We start from the raw sequence: 21,960 nt of genomic DNA on the forward strand, positions 1-21,960 counted from the left end.
CACCCAGAAAGGACATTTCATATACATCTCTCATTAGCACAGCAACCCTGTGATTTCAGAGACAGGATTGCTGAGGATGAGGCTGAGTGGGAAAGGAGTGGGCTGACTCAGAGCAAAATACCAAGTGAAGATGGCCGCAGGAGGTCCCTGGCTGGGGCAGAACTTGTGAGTCTCCGAAGCGCGGGGAACACCCTCGAGCCCAACCTGGGCTTCAGTCCTGGCCGCTTCTCCTTGCAGATCAAAGGCTTAGAGTGGCTGGTGTCCCTGTACAACAACAACCTGAACGGCATCCTGGCTGATGAGATGGGCCTGGGGAAGACCATCCAGACCATCGCTCTCATCACGTACCTCATGGAGCACAAGCGGATCAACGGGCCCTTCCTCATCATAGTACCTCTCTCGTGAGTGTGCCCACCCCAGGTGCCGGGAGTGCCCAGTGGGAAGGCCCCGCCCCACGAGGTCACCAGCAGCCCAGCCTGTGCTCAGACGCCTGTGTGTTAGTTTGCTTGGCCGCCCTCACGAAGGACCACAGCCTGGGTGGCTTAAACAATAGGCACTATTTCCCGGGAGGCCACAGGTCTGAGAACAGGGTGTCAGCAGGGCTGGTTTCTCCCTAGGCCTCTCTCCTGGCCTTGTGGATGGCCATCTTCTCCCTGTGTCTTCACATTGCCTTCCTTCTATGTGTGTTTGTGCCCTAATTTCCTCTTCTTATAACAAAGTCATACCGGTCATGGATTAGGCCTCGCCCCAGTGACCGTATTTTTACTTCATCTTTAAAGACTCTGTTTCCAAATATAGTCACGTTCTGGGGTGCTGGGCACAAAGATGTCAACATACAAATTCTGGGGGGACACAACTCAGCCCATAGCCACCTGCCTCTGGTGTCAAGGCTCAGGATAGAAGAAGGGCAGGTGCTGGAGTGCCCGTCCACGATTCCTGTTGGGGCATCTCTCACCGGATGTCCTTGGTGTCCTCTTCAGGCCCCACAATGAGCAAATTCCACACAAGGCTGTCACAGGAGTCAGATAACTGCCCACTAGAAATGTGGAGTGGAACCATTTGTGCAGACACTGTGTCCACTTACTGCTGGGGCACCGAGCCCTGTCAATCGCGTCCCAGCCTGGTCCAGGCACCACAGGTGCTCAGGTGGCATCTGGATACCCAAGCGGCGTCCAGAGGAGGCTCTCTCACTTGCCACCTCTTGGTACCGTTGGTCTCTTCCTCCCAGCAGGCACCCTTCCAGGGGCCAGGATTGCTCAGGCCATCTGGGCATCCCTCTTCCCAGCTCCGCATGGGTCACAAAATGGTTCTCCTGTTCCCAGGTTTTTTCCAGAAGTCCCAGGACTGGCTGTCATTGACCCAGTTCAGGTCACATGTTAGGCAGCAGTCCAGTCATGGGCCTGGAGGATGGTCTGCTCTGATGTGGACAGGCCTCTGTGTGTACACTTGGCTTGGCCCTGAAGGGGAACCCCCTTTACCGTCAGCCCAGCGCTTGGGGGAACCATGTCTGCCTCAAGTCAGCTGTCGATGGGGAGGATGGGAAACCGAGTACTCACCCCTCAGCGTGGGAACATGCCCTCCTACCTGTAAGGTGGCCAGGCCTCCAGAAGCCACGCACCCATGGCTGGGGGCCCCAGAACCCTCCACTCACTCAAGTCCCCTTCCTTCTGTTTAGCCTCCCAGGCGTGACTTCATCTCCACTGGAATAGCTCTGTCCAGCGTGCTGCTCTGCAGCCTGGGTTTGTCATTTTTTACAAACAACTGCAGAAGTAGTGTAAAGAGTTCCTATATACCTTTCACCCGGCCTCCTGCATATCACGTAACCTTAGGACAGTTTCAACACCAGGATAGTAACAATGATTTAACAAATCATTGTTAACTGGTAACGAATCTAGAGACTCTATTCAGATGTTGTAGACTTCCCCACTAAAGGCCTTTTTCTGGTCCAGGATCCCACTTTGCCTTTTGTTGCCGTGTGTCTGTCATGTCGTGTCTGTGACAGTTCCTGAGTCCATCTTTGTCCTTCGTGATCTTGACACTTGAATCCTGGCCAGGCATTTGGTAGACTGTCCCTCAGATTGGGTTTGTGTGATGTGTCTTCTTTCTGGAATTCTGGCGAGAAACTCCAGGGTGGGTGCTGTGCCCTTCTTGGGGCCTCACATCAGGAGGCACAAGCCCAGGGGCTCCGTGACAGGAGAGCATCACTTTGGTCTTTCCTTACGTGGCGCCTGCGGGTTTCCCCACATAAACCTAAGAGTTTTCCTTTGTAGTTTATAAGTAACTTGTGAGAAGGCACTTAGAAGCTATACGAATATACCGTTTCTCATCATACTTTTCCCCGTAATTTCAGCATCCGTCAGAGGAGTCTCACCTGAAATGATCACTCTGGAAAGTGCCGAGTAGTGGTTTTCTCTTTCCGTCATTCCTTCTACAGGTCTTGGAATTCCACTACAAGGAAGAGCTGTCTCTTCTCCCTTATTTAATTTTTTAATGGTGTAATTCTTCATAGAAGAATTGGCTCATGGACACTATTGTTATTTACTTTGTTTGAATTGTCCCAGATTTGGCCCAGGGAGACGCTTCAGATCCGTCCCTGTGTCCTTTTAGCACGTCTCTGTTATTGCATTGTGGTTGTTGTTTACTTTAGAATAGTATCAGATTTACAGAGAAGTTGAAAAGGTCGTACTCAGAGCTCCCGTATACTCTCCCCAGGTTCCCCCTGTTGTTGATCACATCTTACATGATGGTGTTACTTTCGTCACAAGTGAGGAATCAGCACTGGAACATTACTAGTAATTAAACACATTACTATTAAGTAAACTTTATGCGGATTTCACTAGCTTTGCCCTAATTTCCGTTTTCAATTCCAGGATCCCATGTGACATACATACATACATACATACGTACATACATTTATTCATTCATTCATTGATACATAAATACATACATAATACATACATACATACCGGGTCTTAGTTGCAGCAGGCGGGCTCCTTAATTGCGGCTCCAGGGCTCCTTAGTTGTGGCACGCAAGCTCCTTGGTTGTGGCATGCATATGGGATCTACTTCCCTGACCAGGGATCAAACCCAGGCCCCCTGCATTGGGAGCATGGAGTCTTATACACTGCGCCACCAGGGAAGTCCCCCATATGACATTTACCCTTTACATCTCTTCAGTCTTTTCTGGTCTGTGACCATTCCTCAGACTTGGTGTAATTTTGGTGACCTTGATGGTTTTGAGGAGAACTGGTTGGGTGTTTCGTAGGATGTGCCTCAGCCTGGGTCTGTTTGGTGATTTTTTCATCCTTAAATGGGATAGCAGGTTTCGGGACGAAGACCAGAAGTGAAGCACGCATCTTATCACCTCACAACGGGGGGCAGTTACTGTCTACATGACTTTTCACTCTTGAGGTTGACCTTGATCACCGGGCTGAGGTAGTGTGTGTCAGGTGTCTCCACTGTGAAGTTATTCTTTTTTCCCCCTTCCATACTGTATTCTGGAAAAAAGTCACTAAGTTCAGCCCACACATAATAGGTGGGCAATTAAGAGCTACCTCCTTGAAGGTGAAATCACTACATAAATTTTTTGGAGTTTTCCTGTGTGGAAGATTTCTCTCTTCTCCCCCAGTTGTGAATGTATTCAGTCATTTATATCAATATGGACTCCTGGATATTTATTTTATACTTTGGGTTAAACTCCAATACTGGTTTATTTTGTTGCTCAAATCATTCCAGCCTTGGCCATCGGGAACCCTCTCAGTTGGCTGCTCTGTTCCTTTGACATGCCCCCATCATTGTGGGGTTTTTGAGCACGTCTTTGCTTTTTGGCACCCAAAGATGCTCCACGCTCAGCTGGTACATTTCCCTCCCAGGCCTAGAACCAGCCATTTCTCCAAGAAGCCCTGGTTTCCCTTATTAGAAAATGGTCTTAGAAACCAAGACTGGTCACACGCAGTGACTCTCGACCCTGGGTGCTGGGTGTGCTCCTTGCTTCTGGGGTGTCATTGCTTCTAGGCCCTCTCAGTGTGCAGTGCTAGGAAGTATACGTATATACGTGTACTGACCCTAGTGCACACGTGCTGACGTGATATGCGTCTGGTCATCTGTGTCTCTGTTAAGTGTGACCATACTGCTGTCTTTGGCTCAGCCGGGACCACAGGGCTCATTCTAGCCTTTCTCCTTACTCGTGTGTTCATTCCCAGTGTGCATGTACAGCGCTTTCAGAATACTTAGCCTGTGAGGAACAACCTTACTAACTAGGGATCCAGTTCCTTTTGTCCTTAGACTTACAGTTTCCAACCAAAACATCTTTTCCAAGGTCATTTAAGTTGGCTGCTTTCCCCCATTCCCTTCAGTGAAGTTACCCCGTGTGTTGATCTTCAGCCCTTTTCATGCTTGTGCTACCCAGACCGGGGCCCAGTCTGTTGAGTTTCATCTCCAGGAGCCACCTGTGCCCTGGGGGGTGTTTTCAGACTGTGAGTGTCGCGCTGTCCCATCCACCTGCTGGGGCGTGCTGTTCTCCGCCGTGAGTTTGCTTGTCCTGCCTCCCTCTGGACCCCTGACTCTGGCCTGTCTCCTTACTTCCGTCCCGACTCTCCCTCAGCTCTTCTCCCCCTCTGCAGATGCCCCTCCCCCACCCCAGGCTTTGGCCCTTGGCTTCTCTCTCTCTCAGTGCCCCGACCTTCCCCTGTTGCTCCCTGCAGTAGGAACCAGACCTCGGTGACTGAACCAGGGCGATCTTGCTGATCCTCAGTAAGGGGAAGCCCACAGCCAGGTGGCTTCAAGCTTCTAGGACCCAGGATCCTGCAGTCTTCTGCTCAGTCATCCTTAGCATCTGACTCCTGCCCCTAGGCTTTTACCCTCATGGTTGCAAGATGGCCGCTGCCTCCGTCATCTCCTCTGGGTTCCCAGAATGATGGGCGGGGACCAGGGCCGCAGGAGCGTATGGCAGCTGAGTCTCCACCCTCCTTCAAGACCTTTCCCTGACTTACAGCCCAGCGACTTAAACTTCCATCTCATTGGCTCAGACTGTGCCCACCTGGTTGGCCCTGGCTGCTGGGGGAGCTCCTCAGTGGAGCTTCTTGCGGGGAGGAGCCAGGTGAGCCATGAGCAGTCTCTTCCACTTGACTTTTGCATCCTGTCTTTACAACCCCCCTGGTCTAGACTGTCTGAGTGAGTTCCCTCCGCCACCGAAGACTCTGTGTCCCAGTATTTCCCCGAGAGCCCAGCCGCGCTGAACTTGGCTTTACTGTCGCTGTCACCCTCTCCTGAGGTTCTCTCTTATAGTCGGGGGTGACTTGTCCCTCCTCACCCGCCCCCGTGTCCGCTCACTGCCCATCTCTGTCTGTCCCCCCTCCTCCTGGCCTCGAGCCCTCCTGCGCTCCCCCTCCTGCAGTCTTCTGCCCGGACCTGGCTTGGTCTCACCTGCCTCCCCTCCTCATTCTGTCTTTTACCGGGCAGGAACCTTCAGTGGCTGCCAGTTTCATTTTGACGTGGCACCGCGACTCGGTGGTGCCTCCTACAGCCCCGGCCTCCGTGGCATGACTCCCGCACCCCACCCCCAGTGTCCTGAGCCTGAAATGAGGCACCGTGAATCTGCGTTTTTCTGGGCAGCAGGTCTGCAGCGTGTGGTGTGTTCTCACAGGGGCCTGTGGCCCCACAGCGGTGACAGAGAACTGATCTCCAGGGTCCAGCTCCTGGTCCTGGCCCTCTCCGGCCGCCCTGCTCCAGCCCAGGCCTACCTGGCGGAGGCTGACCCAATACCCACCACCATGCCTTTGTGTGTCCCTGTGTCTCCCACCTGGGGCACCGTCCCCTCCTTCCCTCAGATGCTCCGTTACCCGGCCAGCTCTGAGGGTCACACACACATCAGCTTCACTTCCTTGTGGACATCTGTTGGACAGTTGCTGGCAACGGAACTAGACCCTGACTCTCCCTTCCTTGTTTCCACCAGAACGCTGTCCAACTGGGCATACGAATTTGACAAGTGGGCCCCCTCGGTGGTGAAGGTGTCCTACAAGGTACGTCGCCCCCTGAGGAGATGGGCATGGGCAGGGTGGGAGAATAGGGGATACGTGTGGGTGAAGAGGGGCATCAACTTGCATTAATGACAGGATGCACGTGTGTGTGTGTGCGTCTTCTTATGTTATACACTTGGGATCCTGCCATTCACACGGAGTTTGGATCACTTTATTTCGAGGAGTGATGCTTCTTTTTTAACTGAAGTTATGGACTCAGTTTGTGGAATGTGGTGACATTAACGCATTCACCTGAAGATTTCGTTATTCCTGCCGAGCTTTGGTTAAAACCCATTCACCTGGGATGACTTAGCGAGTGTCCACCGTGGGCTGCTGTGTGACGGGGGACACCGGGACACGTGGGCCCCGTGCAGGCCTGCTCTGAGTGCCGCCCCTGTATCAGTTCGCCTGTGAAGTGGGGACTAAATGTGCCTCTTGACCTCGGGAGAGAGGCAGAGAGGGCCTCGCACAGCCACTCAGTGGCAGAGCCCCGTTGTGCCCTTGGCCATAGGTCTACCTGGTCCAGGCTCGCCACCCTGTGCTGAGAGGCTCTTGGCCCCATGATGGGGAAAGTCGGGTCCCGGCAGAGGGGACAGCATGTGTGGGGAGAACTTGGTGCGTTTGAGGAGCTAAAAATCATTCGGCTGGCAAGAGCTTATGGGAACGAGTGCAGCTCTGTCTGGAACGTGAGCTTGGAACAGGAGGGACGGGGCAGAGTTGCTAACCGGGGAGAGGCTGGAGCTGCCCTTTGGGAGTGATCACAGCGGTCTGCACCTGTGTGGGAGGCCTGGAGGCCTGAGATGGGGACCCGGGAAGAGGAGGGTGTGGGAAGCGGAGCTGGTTGACCATCAGGAGTGGGGCCGATGGAGGTGCAGGCAACAAGCCTCCCAGGGGCCTGGGCCGCCCAGGACCCACACTCCTCTCTCCGCTCCCCACACTTGGCCCTCTGCTCTTGCCGGGGTGAGGGGCCAGGACCCAGGGCCCAGAGGCTGAGGCACGCGTGTCTTCTCTCCCTCACAGGGCTCTCCAGCAGCCAGACGTGCTTTCGTCCCCCAGCTCCGGAGCGGCAAGTTCAACGTCTTGCTGACAACGTACGAGTACATCATTAAAGACAAGCACATCCTTGCAAAGGTAGCGTGTCTGCCTGTAGAACAAGCCAGCCCAGGCCGTCGCGTGCTGTCAGGGAGCCCGTGATCCAGCCCAGGATTGTCGCAAGTGTGTCACGCTTCCCATCTTCTCAAAGCCCCCGAAGACATTTCTCAGTGATTCCCCCGCATATGTGTAAAAAGACAGCTGCTCTGTGTGTGCGAACAGCCCCAGTCGAGGTGACCTTGGGCTTGCCTCTCCGACCATCTGTCCCCAGGCTGGCCCTGGGCCACGTCCAGAGACTGGCTCCGTCTATGCAACATGTGGACTGGCTCCTCTCGGGCCTTCTGCCCGAAGAGCCTGGTCACACGCAGTGACTCTCGACCCACCCGTCTTGCCTGCCGTGTCCCTGGCAGGGCTGTGGTGAGGCCCCCCTTGTCTCCGCCTGTCTCTAGAGGCCTCAGACCTCCCTCCCTGGTGGCTGTGTCTCCCTACCACAGCCTACAGGAAAGCGGCCCACGAAGCAGGAGGAATTTGGTATCCAGGTCCAAGCACTCTGACGTCCCATGTGTTCTGTCAGCCTTGGACCACTGGGTTGGCGCATTCAGTGGGGGCTGTGCACGCGGGGCAGCCTCTTAGCTGACCCAGTTGTGAAGGCAGCTCTAGTTGGGCCATCAGGGAACTACCGAGAATAAACCATGACCCAGATATGAGACAGGCACCATCCCTCGCCTACAAAAAGCTCTTTTCCCGGTTTGGGAAAGGGTTGAGCCAGAAGGTGCTGCATCTGGCCTCACTAACCGTGTAGGGGATTAAGTCAAGTGGTAGGGTTTTTGACCCAGTGGATGGAGGAGATATTTACGTGTTACCACACCTGTCAGCCTTGGTCGTACTGATGACATTTGGTGCTTGATGTGCATCTCTGAGCTACAGATAAGGAAACTGGGGCCCAGGGAGCTGGTGTCCAGTGTGGAGGCTCACCCTTCTGACCCAGTACAAAGGCAGGCCCATCCCAAGCAGGAGAACGGGGCTCTGAAAATCCTGTGTTTGTCTGACAGTGGCTTTAATTAACGTAAACCCCCTGCCATGGGGGTTCCTCATGGGAAATGGCTGCTGGGCCCCTCCCCCAGTCGGTTCTGCCCTTTTCGTCTGGGACAGCTGATGTGCAGTTCCTCAGCCAGGCCATGCCAAAGAAGCCAAAGCCAGAGTCACAGTCACATGTAAATAGGGATTTACACCTGCGGCTCCCGCCTGCAGACTCACACTCATGGTTAGAATCGGCATCTAGCCTGTGTCCACCAGCCGTGTGGCCACTGACAGGCGCTGGGGCGCAGCCGGGGCCCCCAGAGCCCACCGTCTGAACCCACCTGTGCTGCTCCTGCCTTAGAGCTGCCGCCTGCTGACTGGAAATGCACCCATTGCTGAACCAAATCTCCTGAAGACCCCACCCCTGAGGGCCTCTGATCAGCAGGGGGGTTGTTATTTGGGGTGTTTTTCTGTGTCATGTACTAGCATATATAATTTTCTTAGGAAACCAAAGTACTTTTGTGCCCCTGGATTTGTTCACCCAGTCGCAGGTCACAGCCGTGTCTCCCTGTCCACGTGTCTGTCTTTACCCCCTGCTTTACAGAGGCTGCGGTGTGAGCTGGTCCCTCATCAGGGGCTGTTGTCGTGCTCACGTTCTCCAGCTCAGCAGGCCGTTCTGCCTGGAGCCTTCTTGCCTAATGGCCATGAGATCCTCACCCAGGTGGGCAGCCCCGCTGCCTGTCCTCCCCTGACCTCCTGCTCTCGGCCCGCAGATCCGTTGGAAGTACATGATCGTGGACGAAGGCCACCGCATGAAGAACCACCACTGCAAGCTGACGCAGGTCCTCAACACACACTACGTGGCCCCCCGCCGCCTGCTGCTGACGGGCACGCCGCTGCAGAACAAGCTCCCTGAGCTCTGGGCGCTGCTCAACTTCCTGCTGCCCACCATCTTCAAGAGCTGCAGCACCTTCGAGCAGTGGTTCAACGCGCCCTTTGCCATGACCGGGGAAAAGGTGGGTGTGCAGCCAGCTATGTGGTGGCGGGGGGGGAGTGGGGAGCCGTGAGCCTTGGCCGCGAGTAGCTCCGAGGACCCTCCAAGTTGATGGTCCCGGCCCAGCTGGCTTCCCTGGGTCGTTGTGGGTTGAGTGCCCACCACAGCCGGCCCAGCCAAGCACAGGGCAGCCCTGGCACCAAAGGACCCCAGAGGAGGAGGGCAGAGAAATCCCACGGGATGCTTGGGGCTTCCCTGACCCTGTGCCCCAGGCACAGGGAGGGGACAGCGAGGAATATGGCCCTGAGGTGTGAAGGTGCAGCTGGAGGGCCTGAGGAGAGTTTAATTTTCACCCTGAGGCCAGCGGGTAGCTTGGATGGTTTCAGTGAAAGGAGTGACATGGTCAGATTCTGTCCCTTTTGTTTTTAAAGAAGGCTGTGGGTTGTGGCCAATGTCTCTCAGTGTCTGTGTGGCTGGGAGTGGCGTTATTGGTGTGCCTGTGGCCGCTGCGTTTTCTGTTGAAGGAGGTTAGCGGCCGAGCCTGATGACCGAGGAGGTGGGCACGATCGCAGGGCTTAACGTTGAGCGTCACCGCCCACGGCAGCCGTGCCCCAGCTCACTCGTTCCCAGTTAGCGGATTTTCCTTAGGCAGGTCTGGGACAGCTGTTCCTCAGCTCTTACAGCGGGGCCTCCGTCAGCATCATCCATGGGGTCCCGCCTCGTTGGTACCGGCTGAGGCAGAAGCCCTCCTGAAGGAGAAATTGAGGCCTTTCCAAGGATCTCAATAAAGGAGCCCCCAGTTTTCAGATTCCCAGGGACCCCCCCTCCAAGAGCTGAGGAACAAATGCTCTGGATTCACGTATTTTCAAGTTGAGCAAAAGCTCTGCCCAAAGGGACCCAGAGAAGAAAAGTTCAGACGTCATCTTTCCACTTAAAAAAATTTTTTTTAATTCACATTTTTATCAGAGTAGCAGGCCCCCTGGGAGAGCAGCATTTCTTTCCATCCGTCCCACCCAGGCCGAAATGAGAGTTGATTTGGGCTTCCAGTGACAGAGCCCTCTTGGAGCACCCCCCAGTTACACCACACGCTCTATCCGTGTGGCCCCCCGCAGTGCTGTCCAGATTTCGTTTGGACGTGTTGGCAGGATTCCAGGCACGTGGGTTTGTTACTCTTGGGAAAGCCATGCAGCGTGCTGCTGTGTTTCATAGTGCCCTGGGGCCTTGGCTTCCGTGTCCCAGGACTTCCATGGAAGGTCTTAGATCCTTGCAGTTTTCCAGAGGAAGAGGTTGCCCTGCTAGGCTCCTGTGAAGCTTAGGGTAGTTTGAAAAGCAGGTGCTGAGCACAGGGTGACTCCAGATGGCCCTTCCCTGCATCCCTGTCCCCTCCTTTGGAGGTAACGCTTGGTTGGCATGTCTCGTTGGGGCTGCCAGGTGGACCTGAACGAGGAGGAAACCATTCTCATCATCCGTCGTCTCCACAAAGTGCTGCGGCCCTTCCTGCTCCGGCGGCTCAAGAAGGAAGTCGAGGCTCAGTTACCTGAAAAGGTACCACGTTTAGTTTTTTTCTTTTTGGCCGCGCTGTACAGCTTGCGGGATCTTAGTTCCCCGACGAGGGATCGAACCCTGGCGTCCCAGTAGTGGAAGCGCCGAGTCCTAACCACTGGACCACCAGGGAATTCCACGTACCATGTTTGTTTTGAGTGGAAGTCCCAGTGCAGCATCGTCCAGGGGGCCTCCCTGGGGTGGTACCAGTCTGGTGGCTCCCCTGGGTCCCAGACCTGGCCCTGGTCTTGCCTCGGCATTCAGGAGTCAATCCTGCCTGGGGTTGGCCACTCGCCCTCACTGGGTCTCTCAAGTGGAAGGCAGGTGTGCTAAGTTAGAGCACTAAGTCCCCCCAGGGCTCCCTCCCCTCTCCCCTGGGTGGGCTTGGGGTCCCTGGCCAGTCGCCCCCCAGTCACACTTGCACTTTGTTTCTTGGCCGGCTGTGGGCAGGCCTTTGGAAGGTAGCCGAGTTGTCCCGTCTGGCCCAGGAAGCCCCCCACATTTCTCTGCCCTGGTACGTCTGCCACATCCCATCTCCCCTCATCCCCCTGGGTATGGGGTCTCCTCACGGTCACCCCTGTGTGCCCTGATCAGAGCACACAGCCCAGGGCCCAGGATGCCTCTGAGAGGCTGGGCGATCAGAGACGGGCCCAGGCTGGGCGTTGGGCTCCAGGACCCTCAGCTCCAGTTCCGGCTGACGGCGGCGTGTGCCCTGCAGGTGGAGTACGTCATCAAGTGCGACATGTCCGCGCTGCAGCGCGTGCTTTACCGGCACATGCAGGCCAAGGGGGTGCTGCTCACCGATGGCTCTGAGAAGGATAAGAAGGTTGGCCCGGGGCCCCCTTCCCCCCCGGGTGTCCACGGCAGGCGCGCTGGGGGCCGCTGGGTGGGGGGCTTGTGCACTCTGTAAGCAGCAGGCTCTCGCCTCCTCGGAGGTGATAGTCGTGGCCGAGGCCCCATCTGGTCGTGGTCCCGAGGGTGTTGACTGGGCCTGGTTTAAATCACAGCTGGTGTGGATGGGTCCAGTCCATAAGGCTGAGGGGGCAGAGGCTGATGGCCTGTTTCCAGGGAGGCCCCCAAGCTTCCCAGTCAGCAGTCTGGGGTCCTCTGCTCATGAAGTGCTCTCTCCCATGGATGCATCAGTCGGCAGTGGGGGGCCCAGCACAGACCCCAGCTGTTAGAATATTCTAGGGAGTCCCACCTTCCCAGCTGGGAAAGAACCTCGACGGCCAGGGCCACTGAGCCCGTTTACCTCAGCATTACGTGGCGTTGGGATGACGTTAGTTTACGGTGGAGAGGAGTGGGAGCTGGGCAGGCTGCTGCCTTCTGGCCCCTCCGAGGCCCTGGGCCCCACTGCCCCTGCTCCCTCACCAGGACTGCAGCTGTCCTCCCAGGCCCCTCACTTCTGCCCCCGCGGCCTCGGGCTTGGCCCTGCCACCCCTTTTTCTCTTCCAGATGTTTCGTTTGGGCCCCTTCTTACCCGAGCTGTTGCAGCACCCTGTTTCCTGGTTTTCTTCTTGGCCCACGGCACCCACCCCGGCATCCTTCCTTCACCCCGTAGCCAGAGATCTTCCTAAGCCGTCTGGCTGCAGCCCCGCCCCGGGGACCCCCCAGTGCCCATAGAGCCAGCCTCACAAAGTGTTTGTGGTCCACTCTCAGCTCTTTGCCAGTCACCTTTCCCCTGCGTCCTGCCGGCCCCTCCTCACCCTCCACCCTCCAGGGTGCCAGGGGGTCTCCACTTCCCCCAGCGCTGGCTTCACGCTGGCTTCAGGCCTCTGAGCCCCGACCGGAGCCAGCTGCACACGCCCCATCTCCTCTGCCACAAGCCACAGCTCCTCTCACGTCCTTCTTCCATGCCTCCTCCCCCACCCCACCCCGGGACAAGACCGATTTGGGAGCCTCTCTTCTGCCTTCTCAGGGCAAAGGTGGCACCAAGACCCTGATGAACACCATCATGCAGCTGAGGAAGATCTGCAACCACCCTTACATGTTCCAGCACATCGAGGTGAGTCCCAGGGCCGGGGTGGCAGGCCCAGCGGCACCCGGAGCTCGTGGGCCTCAGCCCTGCACAGGGCCCTGCTCTCAGAGGGGTCTGTCTGCGCCTAGCCCCGAGACAGAACTAGGTCGCTTCTCTCTGGCAACTTTAGAGAAAAAGAGCTTGTAAGGTTTAGACTAGATGATGCTTGTACATTTGTCTTTTTATGGATTTTTTTGTTTGCAAGCGCTTATATATCGTAAAGAATCCAAACTGTAGGGAAATATGCAAGAGAAATGAAAATCCCACCTCAGGTAACTGCCGAAGCCTTCGGAGGCTGTCCCCTGGAGTCGTTTCCCCCGCGGTGGGGTTGTGCTGCCTCTGCTTGTTGGTTACTAGCCTTCCCCACGCGGTAACACGTGGGGCCATCCTGGGCAGAGCATGGAGAGCAGCGTCCCTCTTCATGACAGCTCTGGCCATAACCTTCTGGGCCCCAGTACCCTTGAGAGTCTGGATGCTTGCTTCGGAAAGGCATACATATGTCCGTACATTCTGGCATAAAGTTCCGGGGTCATGCCAGAGGCCCCTGGGGTTCCATTTCAGCTCACCAAGTGTGGTCTCAGGCGCGTGCCGTCCTTGCGCGCTCCTTTCCGTGGTTAAGAGTGTTAGGTCATGATGAAAGGGATGTCAGTGGGATAGAAAAGCTGTATTCAGCATCTGTGTGTGGCCTTGGGGCCGCTGTGGGCGATCGCTGAGCACGGGTGGGAGGGCTTGGAGGCGTGGGGCCTGGCCGCCTTTTCCTGCCCTGCACTGACCCACCTCTCATTCCATCGCAGGAGTCCTTTTCCGAGCACTTGGGGTTTACCGGTGGCATCGTCCAAGGGTGAGAATCTTCCTAGCTTAACGGGGTGGGCAGACCACCTGTGTGCCAGTAGTTCTCTCTTTGGTTGGCTTTATTTCTGTTGTTATACTTGTCTCATTTCAAAGGCAGTATATTCCTGGCAGAAAACCTTGAAAACATAGATGAACCCAAAGAAGAGAATAAAAATTCTCCACTTGGAGAGGTGACCACACCTGGCTTCCAGGCCCCACCTCTGGGCTCTGTGACCTGTGACAGCTTTCCTAACCACTCTGATCCTAAACTCCACCCACCAACAGAGGGATACTCTTCATACAGTGCGCCACGCACCTTGCTCTGGGGGCGTTTTCTCCAGGGTTGTTTATAAAGCGCAGCCCCGGCATCGTTCAGGCCTGGTGTTGGGACACAAATGCTGCCTCAAGGTTTCACCGTTGAAACATTCTTGACGCTAAAGCCACCATTATTTCTCTGGGATAGTAAACTCTTTCCTAGAGCAGAGGCACCGAATGAAAGGGCAAAAGGTTCTTTAGCTGTGTAGTTCTTTATACCAAATTGCATAATGGGGTCCCACAGACCTGGGTTTGAGCCTGGCCCCGGCAGGTCAGCAGCCGTGTCACACTGTCCCCCAGCCTCAGTTTCCACACCTATAAACCAGGAGCGAATGACAGAAGTTGCAGTGGCCCTTAGCCCTGTGTGTGGTGCGGTGTGGGCACTCTCCTCTGGGAGCCTCTGCTCTTGGAAGGTTCTTAAACAGGAGGCCTGGCTTCCCGGGGCAGTCCCTGCCCGTGCCCATTGTCCCAGGATCTTTACTAATAAATAGCACCTTCTCTCACTCTTACAAGTATCCAAGTTGGTCAGTAATTTCATGACCAAGTTTATTTTAGTTGGGTTGAAATGGCTTTGCTGAAACTTTGGTGGGGGGAGGGGGGCAGGGGTGGGCGCAGGGGTAGTCTGCCAAGGAAGCACTTGTGTGCCCCCGAGCCTGGTGGCCAGTCTGCCTAGGCCGGCTCAGGTAGCCTGGGCATGGGAGCGCATGTCGTCCTTGGCCCGCCTGCAGGGCGCTGTGGTTCATGTGGTGTGTGTGTCCTTCCCCACCCCCTCCACTCCGCAGGCTGGACCTGTACCGAGCCTCGGGGAAATTCGAGCTGCTCGATAGAATTCTCCCCAAACTCCGGGCCACCAACCATAAAGTGCTGCTGTTCTGTCAGATGACCTCCCTCATGACGATCATGGAAGACTATTTTGCGTATCGCGGCTTTAAATACCTCAGGCTCGATGGTGAGTACGCCCGGGAGAGAGACGTTTGTTAAAGGGTGGCCTCGTTATCCACTGCTGCCAAAGCTTCTCTGGGTCTAGCGGCAGGAGTGGGCATAGCGGCTCACTCAGTGACACAGGCTTGCGGGAATGGGAGGGAGGGCCCTGGGAGTATCATGGCTGGATCTCCTGAATGTGAGGCTTATGGTGTTTGCACCATAACGCTGCGTCCAGTGGTTAAGGGTTGCTCTGCGGTCCTGTTATGGTGGGAAGTGACAGAAACCCGTATCCTGTGGGCATAAAGAAGGAAGCCTTGATAGACTCACATAACTGAACCTCAAGGGTTGGCTTTACTTCAGGCACAGCTGAATCCAGGTGCCCAGATGGTGTTAAGAGGGGCTTTTCTGGAACTCTTGGCTCTTTTGTCCTCCATTTTGGCGTCATTCTTAGCCATCCCCTCCGGGCTTTCCTTCCACCTGCTCAGTGTCCCGCACAGAGAAGCAGCTTGTCTTTTCCCCCAGGGGTCTGGGGGTGAACTTTCATTAGGCGGCTGTGAGCGACATGCTCTTCTCTCCACTGTCTGGCTGGCTCTGGAGCTGGAATCGGGCCCGTTCATGCCAGAACCGTGAGCACCGAGAGAAGCAGGAAACGGAGGGAGGAAGGGAGGGAGGAAAACCGATGCTGCAGGGGTGATAGCGGCAAGTTCCCTGGGAACAGCACTGACTGTGACCACATGCACTCATAAGAAGCCCTGTCTCTGCCTTGTTCCCAGCACGCAGGAGCTCCGGGGAGGAGGGGGCTGAGTGAGATGCTGACAGTGAGCAGGACCCGTGCTCTGACACGTGTCAGCTGACCGGGAAGACCCTAGAGGGAGCCCCCCTCTAGGGTCTGTCAGATGGAGTGAATGGGGCTCTCGAGAAAAATGAACTTGGGGGCCTCCAGGGTAAACACAGTTAAGAAGTGTGGGATAAACCACACTTCTCAGAGCCTTTATCTAAGCTTGTTGCTATGTGCAGCCATGGCCAGACACCCCAAACCTTTTTGCCGCCATTGTGTCTTTCACGGTACATCTTGTGGAACTGTGGTTTTTTTCAGACCCATGGTTGCTGGGCGGATCTGTCTGTCGGTCTTTGCCCTCCCCACTCCCACCCAGAACCTTTGCTGCATCCCTATCTTCTTGGAATTCTGTCCAGGGCGACCTTTACAAACACAGCTGTGGTCAGGTCCTCCCTCAAACCTCCCTCCTTCAGGTGCTTCCCACGGCTTGGAAGGCCTGCGTGGCCAGGCTCACCTCGCCCCTCCCTCTGTGTGCTGGCCTCCCCAGTGGCCTCTCTGTCCTTCAGGGGCTGAGCCTCCATGAGTGCTACTCCTTGTCTGTCCCTGCCCCAAGCCCTAGAGGACAGGCCGAACGCGAAGAGCGTGTTCCCACCCACCCCAGCGCCCATCCATTTGCCCGCCCCCCCCCTTTTTTTCCTCCGTGATGAGAGTCCTCTATCTAGGATGAGGACTTTTGTTTGCTTGGCTGTGGCTGCATCTCTGGGCACCTCATGTGGTCACTGCCACATGAGCGGAAACTCTGGGAAAGAAGGGCAAAGGGGGGGAATTCCCTGGCAGTCCAGTGGTTAGGACCCCACTCTTCCACTGCAGGGGGCCCAGGGTCAATCCATGGTCGGGGAACTAAGGTCCCACGTGCCACACAGTGCAGCCAGAAGGAAAAAAAAGAACGGCAAGGGTGGGGGCTCGGTGACACGTGGAGTGGAACCTTCTGCTGTCAGAATGCCAAGAGTGAGGGTGCAGGCCGGGCATCTGGGATCGGGCCTCCACCTGGGCCTGCCTCAGCCCCTCCTTGGAACTGGGGCAGCCCAGGCGCCAGTGGGCATCAGGCCTCCATGCTGTTCATCGTGACATGTAGGCGAGTGGCTGGAAGCAACACCAAGAATGACACCTGATTTCCCCAGAGGCACCTCTGCTCTCCAGGCTGGCAGTAGCCCGAGGAGCTTAGATGCCCCTCTGAGCATCACGATGCTGAGGATCATGTCCTGGGCCGTCACATTAGAGTCCCTGTGGCTCCATGAAGAGGGGAGCCATCCTGCCCAGAGGGAAACAAGTCTCCATTGTAAGCCTCCCGTGTGCTCGCCTGTAGATGATTCCCTTTGTGAATGGAGAAAACCCATCACAGTAGGATGGAGGCAGGCGCCAGCCCTCTGGCCAGTTGTTCAATACCATAGCAGCCCCGTCTGCCCGCCTGGAAACCCCACGTGGGTTTGGGGGCATGGCGTTAACAGTGTTGCTGCAGTGTCTCCCGCCACCCCCTGGACAGCTGGGCAGGGAAGGTGGTGGCGACTCACAGGGCAGCCCCATTGCCTGGGTGTCTGCTGGGTGCCGGGCACTGTGCTCCAGCACCTGCCCACTTAGGTCCCACAGCAGCCCCGATTTACATGGAGGAGACACCAGGGGCCTGTTGGGGCTCGTTTTCTTCTCCTGGGGTGGGAGGACTGGCGGTCAGTAGTGTCACCATAAATCTGAGTTGTTCGCCGGTCACCACTCATGGCCACGTGTTGAGCGAGTGGCCATGGATTGGGTGGCCCGAGTTGGACGGCTGTGGACGCTATACCTGCTCCCTGATGTAGGTGTTCCTCTGTCTCCTCAGCACCACTGCCCGCCCCCGCCTCTGCCCGCCACGGTCACCTTGCTAATAATCCTGCACTCCCCACCCCCCGGCAGGAACCACGAAAGCAGAGGACCGGGGCATGCTGCTGAAGACCTTCAACGAGCCCGGCTCCGAGTACTTCATCTTCCTGCTCAGCACCCGGGCTGGGGGGCTGGGTCTGAACCTCCAGTCAGCCGACACTGTTATCATATTCGACAGTGACTGGAACCCCCACCAGGTAACAGCTCTCAGGCCCCCTAGGGGGAGGGGCTCGAAGCCTCAGGGAGACCATGCCCACTAGCACGAGTGCCCGCTGGCCTCTTGACATTTTCCTGGAGTCCTGGAGGCCCCTGGAGAGAAGCCCAGAGAGCAGTTACTTTCCTCTGTTTCTCAAAACAAAACTAGTTTTTTGCTCTGATTATGAAAAAATTCATGTTCCATTGTTATTTAAAAAAAATCCTGGGAATTCCCTGGTTGTCCGGTGTTTAGGACTCTGCGCTCTCACTGTAGAGGGCCTGGGTTCAATCCCTGGTCAGGGAACTAAGATCCCACAAGCCACGTGGCACAGCCAAAAAAACAAAAAAAATTCTGGTGTCACGTAAATGTGCAAAGAAAGTGGAAGATGCCCCAGTCCTATCAGCTGGCAGTAATGGTCACTGTTTTAGTCATGTAGGTCCTTCCTGGCCATGTTCTGGCCCAGCTCTCATGCTGGCACCTCCTAAAACCACACTGGGGCATACTTTTTGTGCTCTGTGCACTGCTGCCCTTGTTTCTTATCCACATACCCTGCACAGAACTCCGTGCCTGTAGATAACAGGGATATGGTATTTTATAGATGCAGTAGTTTTTTGTTTGTTTGTTTTTATAAATATTTTATTTATTTATTTTTTGGCCGCGTTGGGTCTTTGTTGCTACGTGTGGGCTTTCTCTAGTTGCAGCGAGTGGGGGCTACTCTTCCTTGCAGTGCGCAGGCTACTCATTGTGGTAGCTTCTCTTTGTTTCAGAGCATGGGCTCTAGGCGCACGGGCTTCAGTAGTTGTGGCACGTGGGCTCAGTAGTTGTGGCTCGTGGGCTCTAGAGCACAGGCTCAGTAGTTGCGACGCATGAGCTTAGTTGCTCCTCAGCACGTGGGATCTTCCCAGACCAGGGCTTGAACCCATGTCCCCTGCACTGGCAGGCAGATTCTTAACAACTGCGCCTCCAGGGAAGCCCCGGTACAGTAGTTTTAAAGTAAGTGTTTACTTCTTAGGTCTTACTATAAAAGTAGTAATTTTTTTCAAATGCAAATACCAATAAGTGAAAGTAACAAATTAAAGAGTCCATTTTTCCCCTTCCCCACCAACCCCACTCTTCTCTGAGCCAGCATCTACCCATGTACACACATATGTTCTGGCTTTGACATGAACGTGGCATGTTCCAGCACGTGTCTCTTCCCGCCAGTAGCTGGTGTGTTCATGTCTCCATGCAAGCACACGGGGACTCTCCCCAGCTGCTTCCTCAGCAGCCAGCTGTCTTGGCATATGGTGGCCCCAGGATTTTTTTTTTTTTTTGCGGTATGCGGGCCTCTCACTGTTGTGGCCTCTCCCGTTGCGGAGCACAGGCTCCGGACGCACAGGCTCAGCGGTCATGGCTCACGGGCCCAGCCGCTCCGCGGCATGTGGGATCTTCCCGGACCGGGGCACGCACCCGTGTCCCCTGCATCGGCAGGCGGACTCTCAACCACTGCGCCACCAGGGAAGCCCGGCCCCAGGATTTTTGACTCAAACCCCAGTTGGCAGACGTCCTGGTTTTCTGTTCCCCTTGGGCAACCCTCTTGTCCCTCTCTTGGAGCACCGGCCAGGCCAAGCCTGAGAGGTGGGATTGCTTGGTCCACAGGCCTGTCCCTTCACGTTCTGGTTGGTTCTGCCACAGTGGCCTCCAGCAGGCTGCCCCAGCTTTCACTCCTGTTGACGGTGCGAGCGAGCCCTTCTCCACAGCCCAGCAGAGCTGGTTATCAGTGTGTAAACCACAGGCGCCTGACAGACGAGTGCCTGGGGTGGTTGCTGCGTCAGCCTGGGGTGTGGCTCCCGCCTGGACCTTGGTGACTGGACTGTTTCCTGAGAGGTGGTTCCAGTGTGCTTCCCCCACCCACAGGCTGTCTTGGGGAGGGACCCCCGTGGAGCCCTGTCCTCCACACCCGGGGGGCATCAGAGGTCATGAAGCACATTGCAGAGCTAGGAATCACGCCAGCTGAACTGCGGGGCAGGGTTGGGGGTACGAACCGTGGACACAAAGCACACCTGTTCCCACCAGGTGTGGCCTCTGCCGCCGCCATGAGGTGCAGATCTGGAGGTCAGCCCCACACAGCTGCAGGCCCCAGACACAGGATCTCGTAGCCCCTCCTGGGTCTACGCTGGGCGTGATGATACAGCGTTGGCGCCATGCCTACCACTTTATGGGCGCTTGCTCCACACCAGGCACTGGCCTGAGCACCCGATGCCCATTGGCTCCTCTCACACACGATAGCCACGAGAGGGGCTGGTGTCAGCAGAGTGGATCCTGAGGCTCCGAGAGGTGGGGCCTGGGCCCGGCTTGCATGGCAGGGCCTCCAGTCAAACCAGGCATCACCGTGGTGCTGCCCAGCTTTGGCGTCATTCTGTAAACAGTGCCCTCGCCGTGATACAGCCACGCCAAGCCAGGCCCTGCCCGGGGCAGCCAAGGGGCCCTGTGCAGCTGTGAGAGGAGCTGCTGGGGTATAACCCCCTGGGGTGGCCCTCTACAACTGTGGTTTCTTCCTGAGTATCCGTGAAATCCCAGTGAAGGTAGAAAGTGACGCTTCTGCAGGAATTTGGGGTGAAGTCAGCTTGGCATGGGCTCCAGGTCTTGTTCCTGAGCTTCTGGCCTGTGCAGCTTCTGGCTGTGGCGGGCAGAACAGCCAGGCGGGCGCCCGAGAATTGGAAGACCCCTGCCTTTCCCAGTGGCATCCAGTGATCTACTGTCCCTTAACAATTTAAAGAGCTTGTTTGGGACTGACCGGCGTCTCTCTCCCCAGGACCTGCAAGCGCAGGACCGTGCCCACCGCATCGGGCAGCAGAATGAGGTGCGTGTGCTCCGCCTCTGCACGGTCAACAGCGTGGAAGAGAAGATCCTGGCTGCGGCCAAGTACAAGCTCAACGTCGACCAGAAGGTGATCCAGGCCGGCATGTTCGACCAGAAGTCCTCCAGCCACGAGAGGCGCGCTTTCCTCCAGGCCATCCTTGAGCACGAGGAGCAGGACGAGGTGAGGGCAGCGCCAGCCCCGACCCCCTCCCCGGCGTGAGTGGTGGACGCATGAGCGGCTTTCATTTTTGTTTTTTTACCTTTTTTGCACTCTTATTTTTTTTGCATCCCTTTGGAGTAAAGGGAGTGTGGGCTGAAAGGAAAGAGGATGAGTACTTGCTTTTTCTTTGAAGTGGTTTTTTTTTTCTAAACTGCTGGTGAAAGATGCCGGATTGACAGCCCTGGAGACTGAAGTCCTCTATTTATCCACAGAGCAGACACTGCAGCACGGGCAGCGGCAGTGCCAGCTTCGCCCACACTGCCCCTCCGCCAGCGGGCGTCAACCCCGACTTGGAGGAGCCACCTCTAAAGGTGAGAGGGGTAGTTCAGTCTCCATGCCCATTCAATCCTCGGCTTCTCGGCTGAGATGGCCAGCAAGGGCCCTGATCCCACGGAGCGTGCGTGTGCGTGTGCGTGTGCGTCTCTCGCTGCCGTGTGGGTCCCCATCCACCGCAGCCGGACTGGGACCGCCAGCTCATTTCCCATGGACCGCCGCCGCTCGCCTCCGAGCCCGGCCGCCTCCCACCCCGGTTTCCCCGCACTCCAACTAAACGTGTGACATCTTGTAGGAAGAAGACGAGGTGCCTGATGATGAGACGGTGAACCAGATGATTGCCCGGCACGAGGAAGAGTTCGACCTGTTCATGGTGAGCGCCGCGGGCACTCGGGGCCTGCGCACCCTCAGGGGCTTGGTTCCCCACCTGTGTGAACCACGTGCAGTGGGGCTCACGCGCCCCCCCCCGCCCCCCGTCCCCTTCCCTGCTGACACCGAACGGAGCAAAAGGTCTCAGTGACGGTGGCATCCCCAGTGGGTAACGGGGCCGGGGGCAGCCCTCAGGGTGGCCCCTCCATGGCTCCTAACTGACCCATCTTTGTTCCGTGGCCTCCTAAGTGTGTCGTAGGGATGGCAGGACACACGTACACACCCAGCCCTGCTCCAGTTTATGGTCTTCCATCCGGCCAGTGCCTGTTGTCCTTGAGGCTCCCTTTCAGAGGGAGCCACACTGTCCAAGACTGAGGGGCTGGCGAGGGCCTCGGTCTCAGATGCCCTGTTGCCCCTCGTGGGCATGGAATCGGGGGGAATTGGGGGTGCCCTTGGCCCCAGTAGGCCTGTGCTTTCCGCTGAGCCTGTATCGCCTCAGTGGGTCAGGGGAGCAGCTGCCCATTCCAGCTCCCGTTCCACCACCTTCCTGTCCTTTCCAGTTCTGTCTGCCCCCGAAGCAGAGCCCCAGCCAAGGTCTGACATGGCAGTCCGGCCAG

General features: G+C 56.6%; 1 protein-coding gene across 8 annotated transcripts in view; it reads left to right on the top strand.

Annotated features, from left to right (window-relative positions):
- SMARCA4 (SWI/SNF related BAF chromatin remodeling complex subunit ATPase 4) overlaps positions 1-21,960 on the top strand; it is a gene marked incomplete at its 5' end in the record, with an annotated part of 72,489 nt that overhangs the window by 28,290 nt on the left and 22,239 nt on the right. For 4 of the 8 annotated variants that reach the window (XM_079704011.1, XM_079704004.1, XM_079704006.1 and 1 more), the window contains 13 exons: positions 238-401; positions 5,954-6,020; positions 7,038-7,148; positions 8,903-9,145; positions 10,555-10,668; positions 11,384-11,491; positions 12,584-12,670; positions 13,477-13,523; positions 14,611-14,777; positions 17,478-17,641; positions 20,435-20,662; positions 20,914-21,012; positions 21,270-21,347. In XM_079704011.1, the coding sequence (XP_079560137.1) occupies positions 238-401; positions 5,954-6,020; positions 7,038-7,148; positions 8,903-9,145; positions 10,555-10,668; positions 11,384-11,491; positions 12,584-12,670; positions 13,477-13,523; positions 14,611-14,777; positions 17,478-17,641; positions 20,435-20,662; positions 20,914-21,012; positions 21,270-21,347 (1,677 nt within the window). The remainder of the gene's footprint in view (positions 1-237; positions 402-5,953; positions 6,021-7,037; positions 7,149-8,902; positions 9,146-10,554; positions 10,669-11,383; positions 11,492-12,583; positions 12,671-13,476; positions 13,524-14,610; positions 14,778-17,477; positions 17,642-20,434; positions 20,663-20,913; positions 21,013-21,269; positions 21,348-21,960) is intronic. The other 4 variants (XM_079704009.1, XM_079704010.1, XM_079704007.1 and 1 more) reach the window with 1 other exon arrangement.

Source organism: Hyperoodon ampullatus (assembly GCF_949752795.1).
Source record: "Hyperoodon ampullatus genome assembly, chromosome: 4".
NCBI classification, from domain to species: Eukaryota; Metazoa; Chordata; class Mammalia; order Artiodactyla; family Ziphiidae; genus Hyperoodon; species Hyperoodon ampullatus.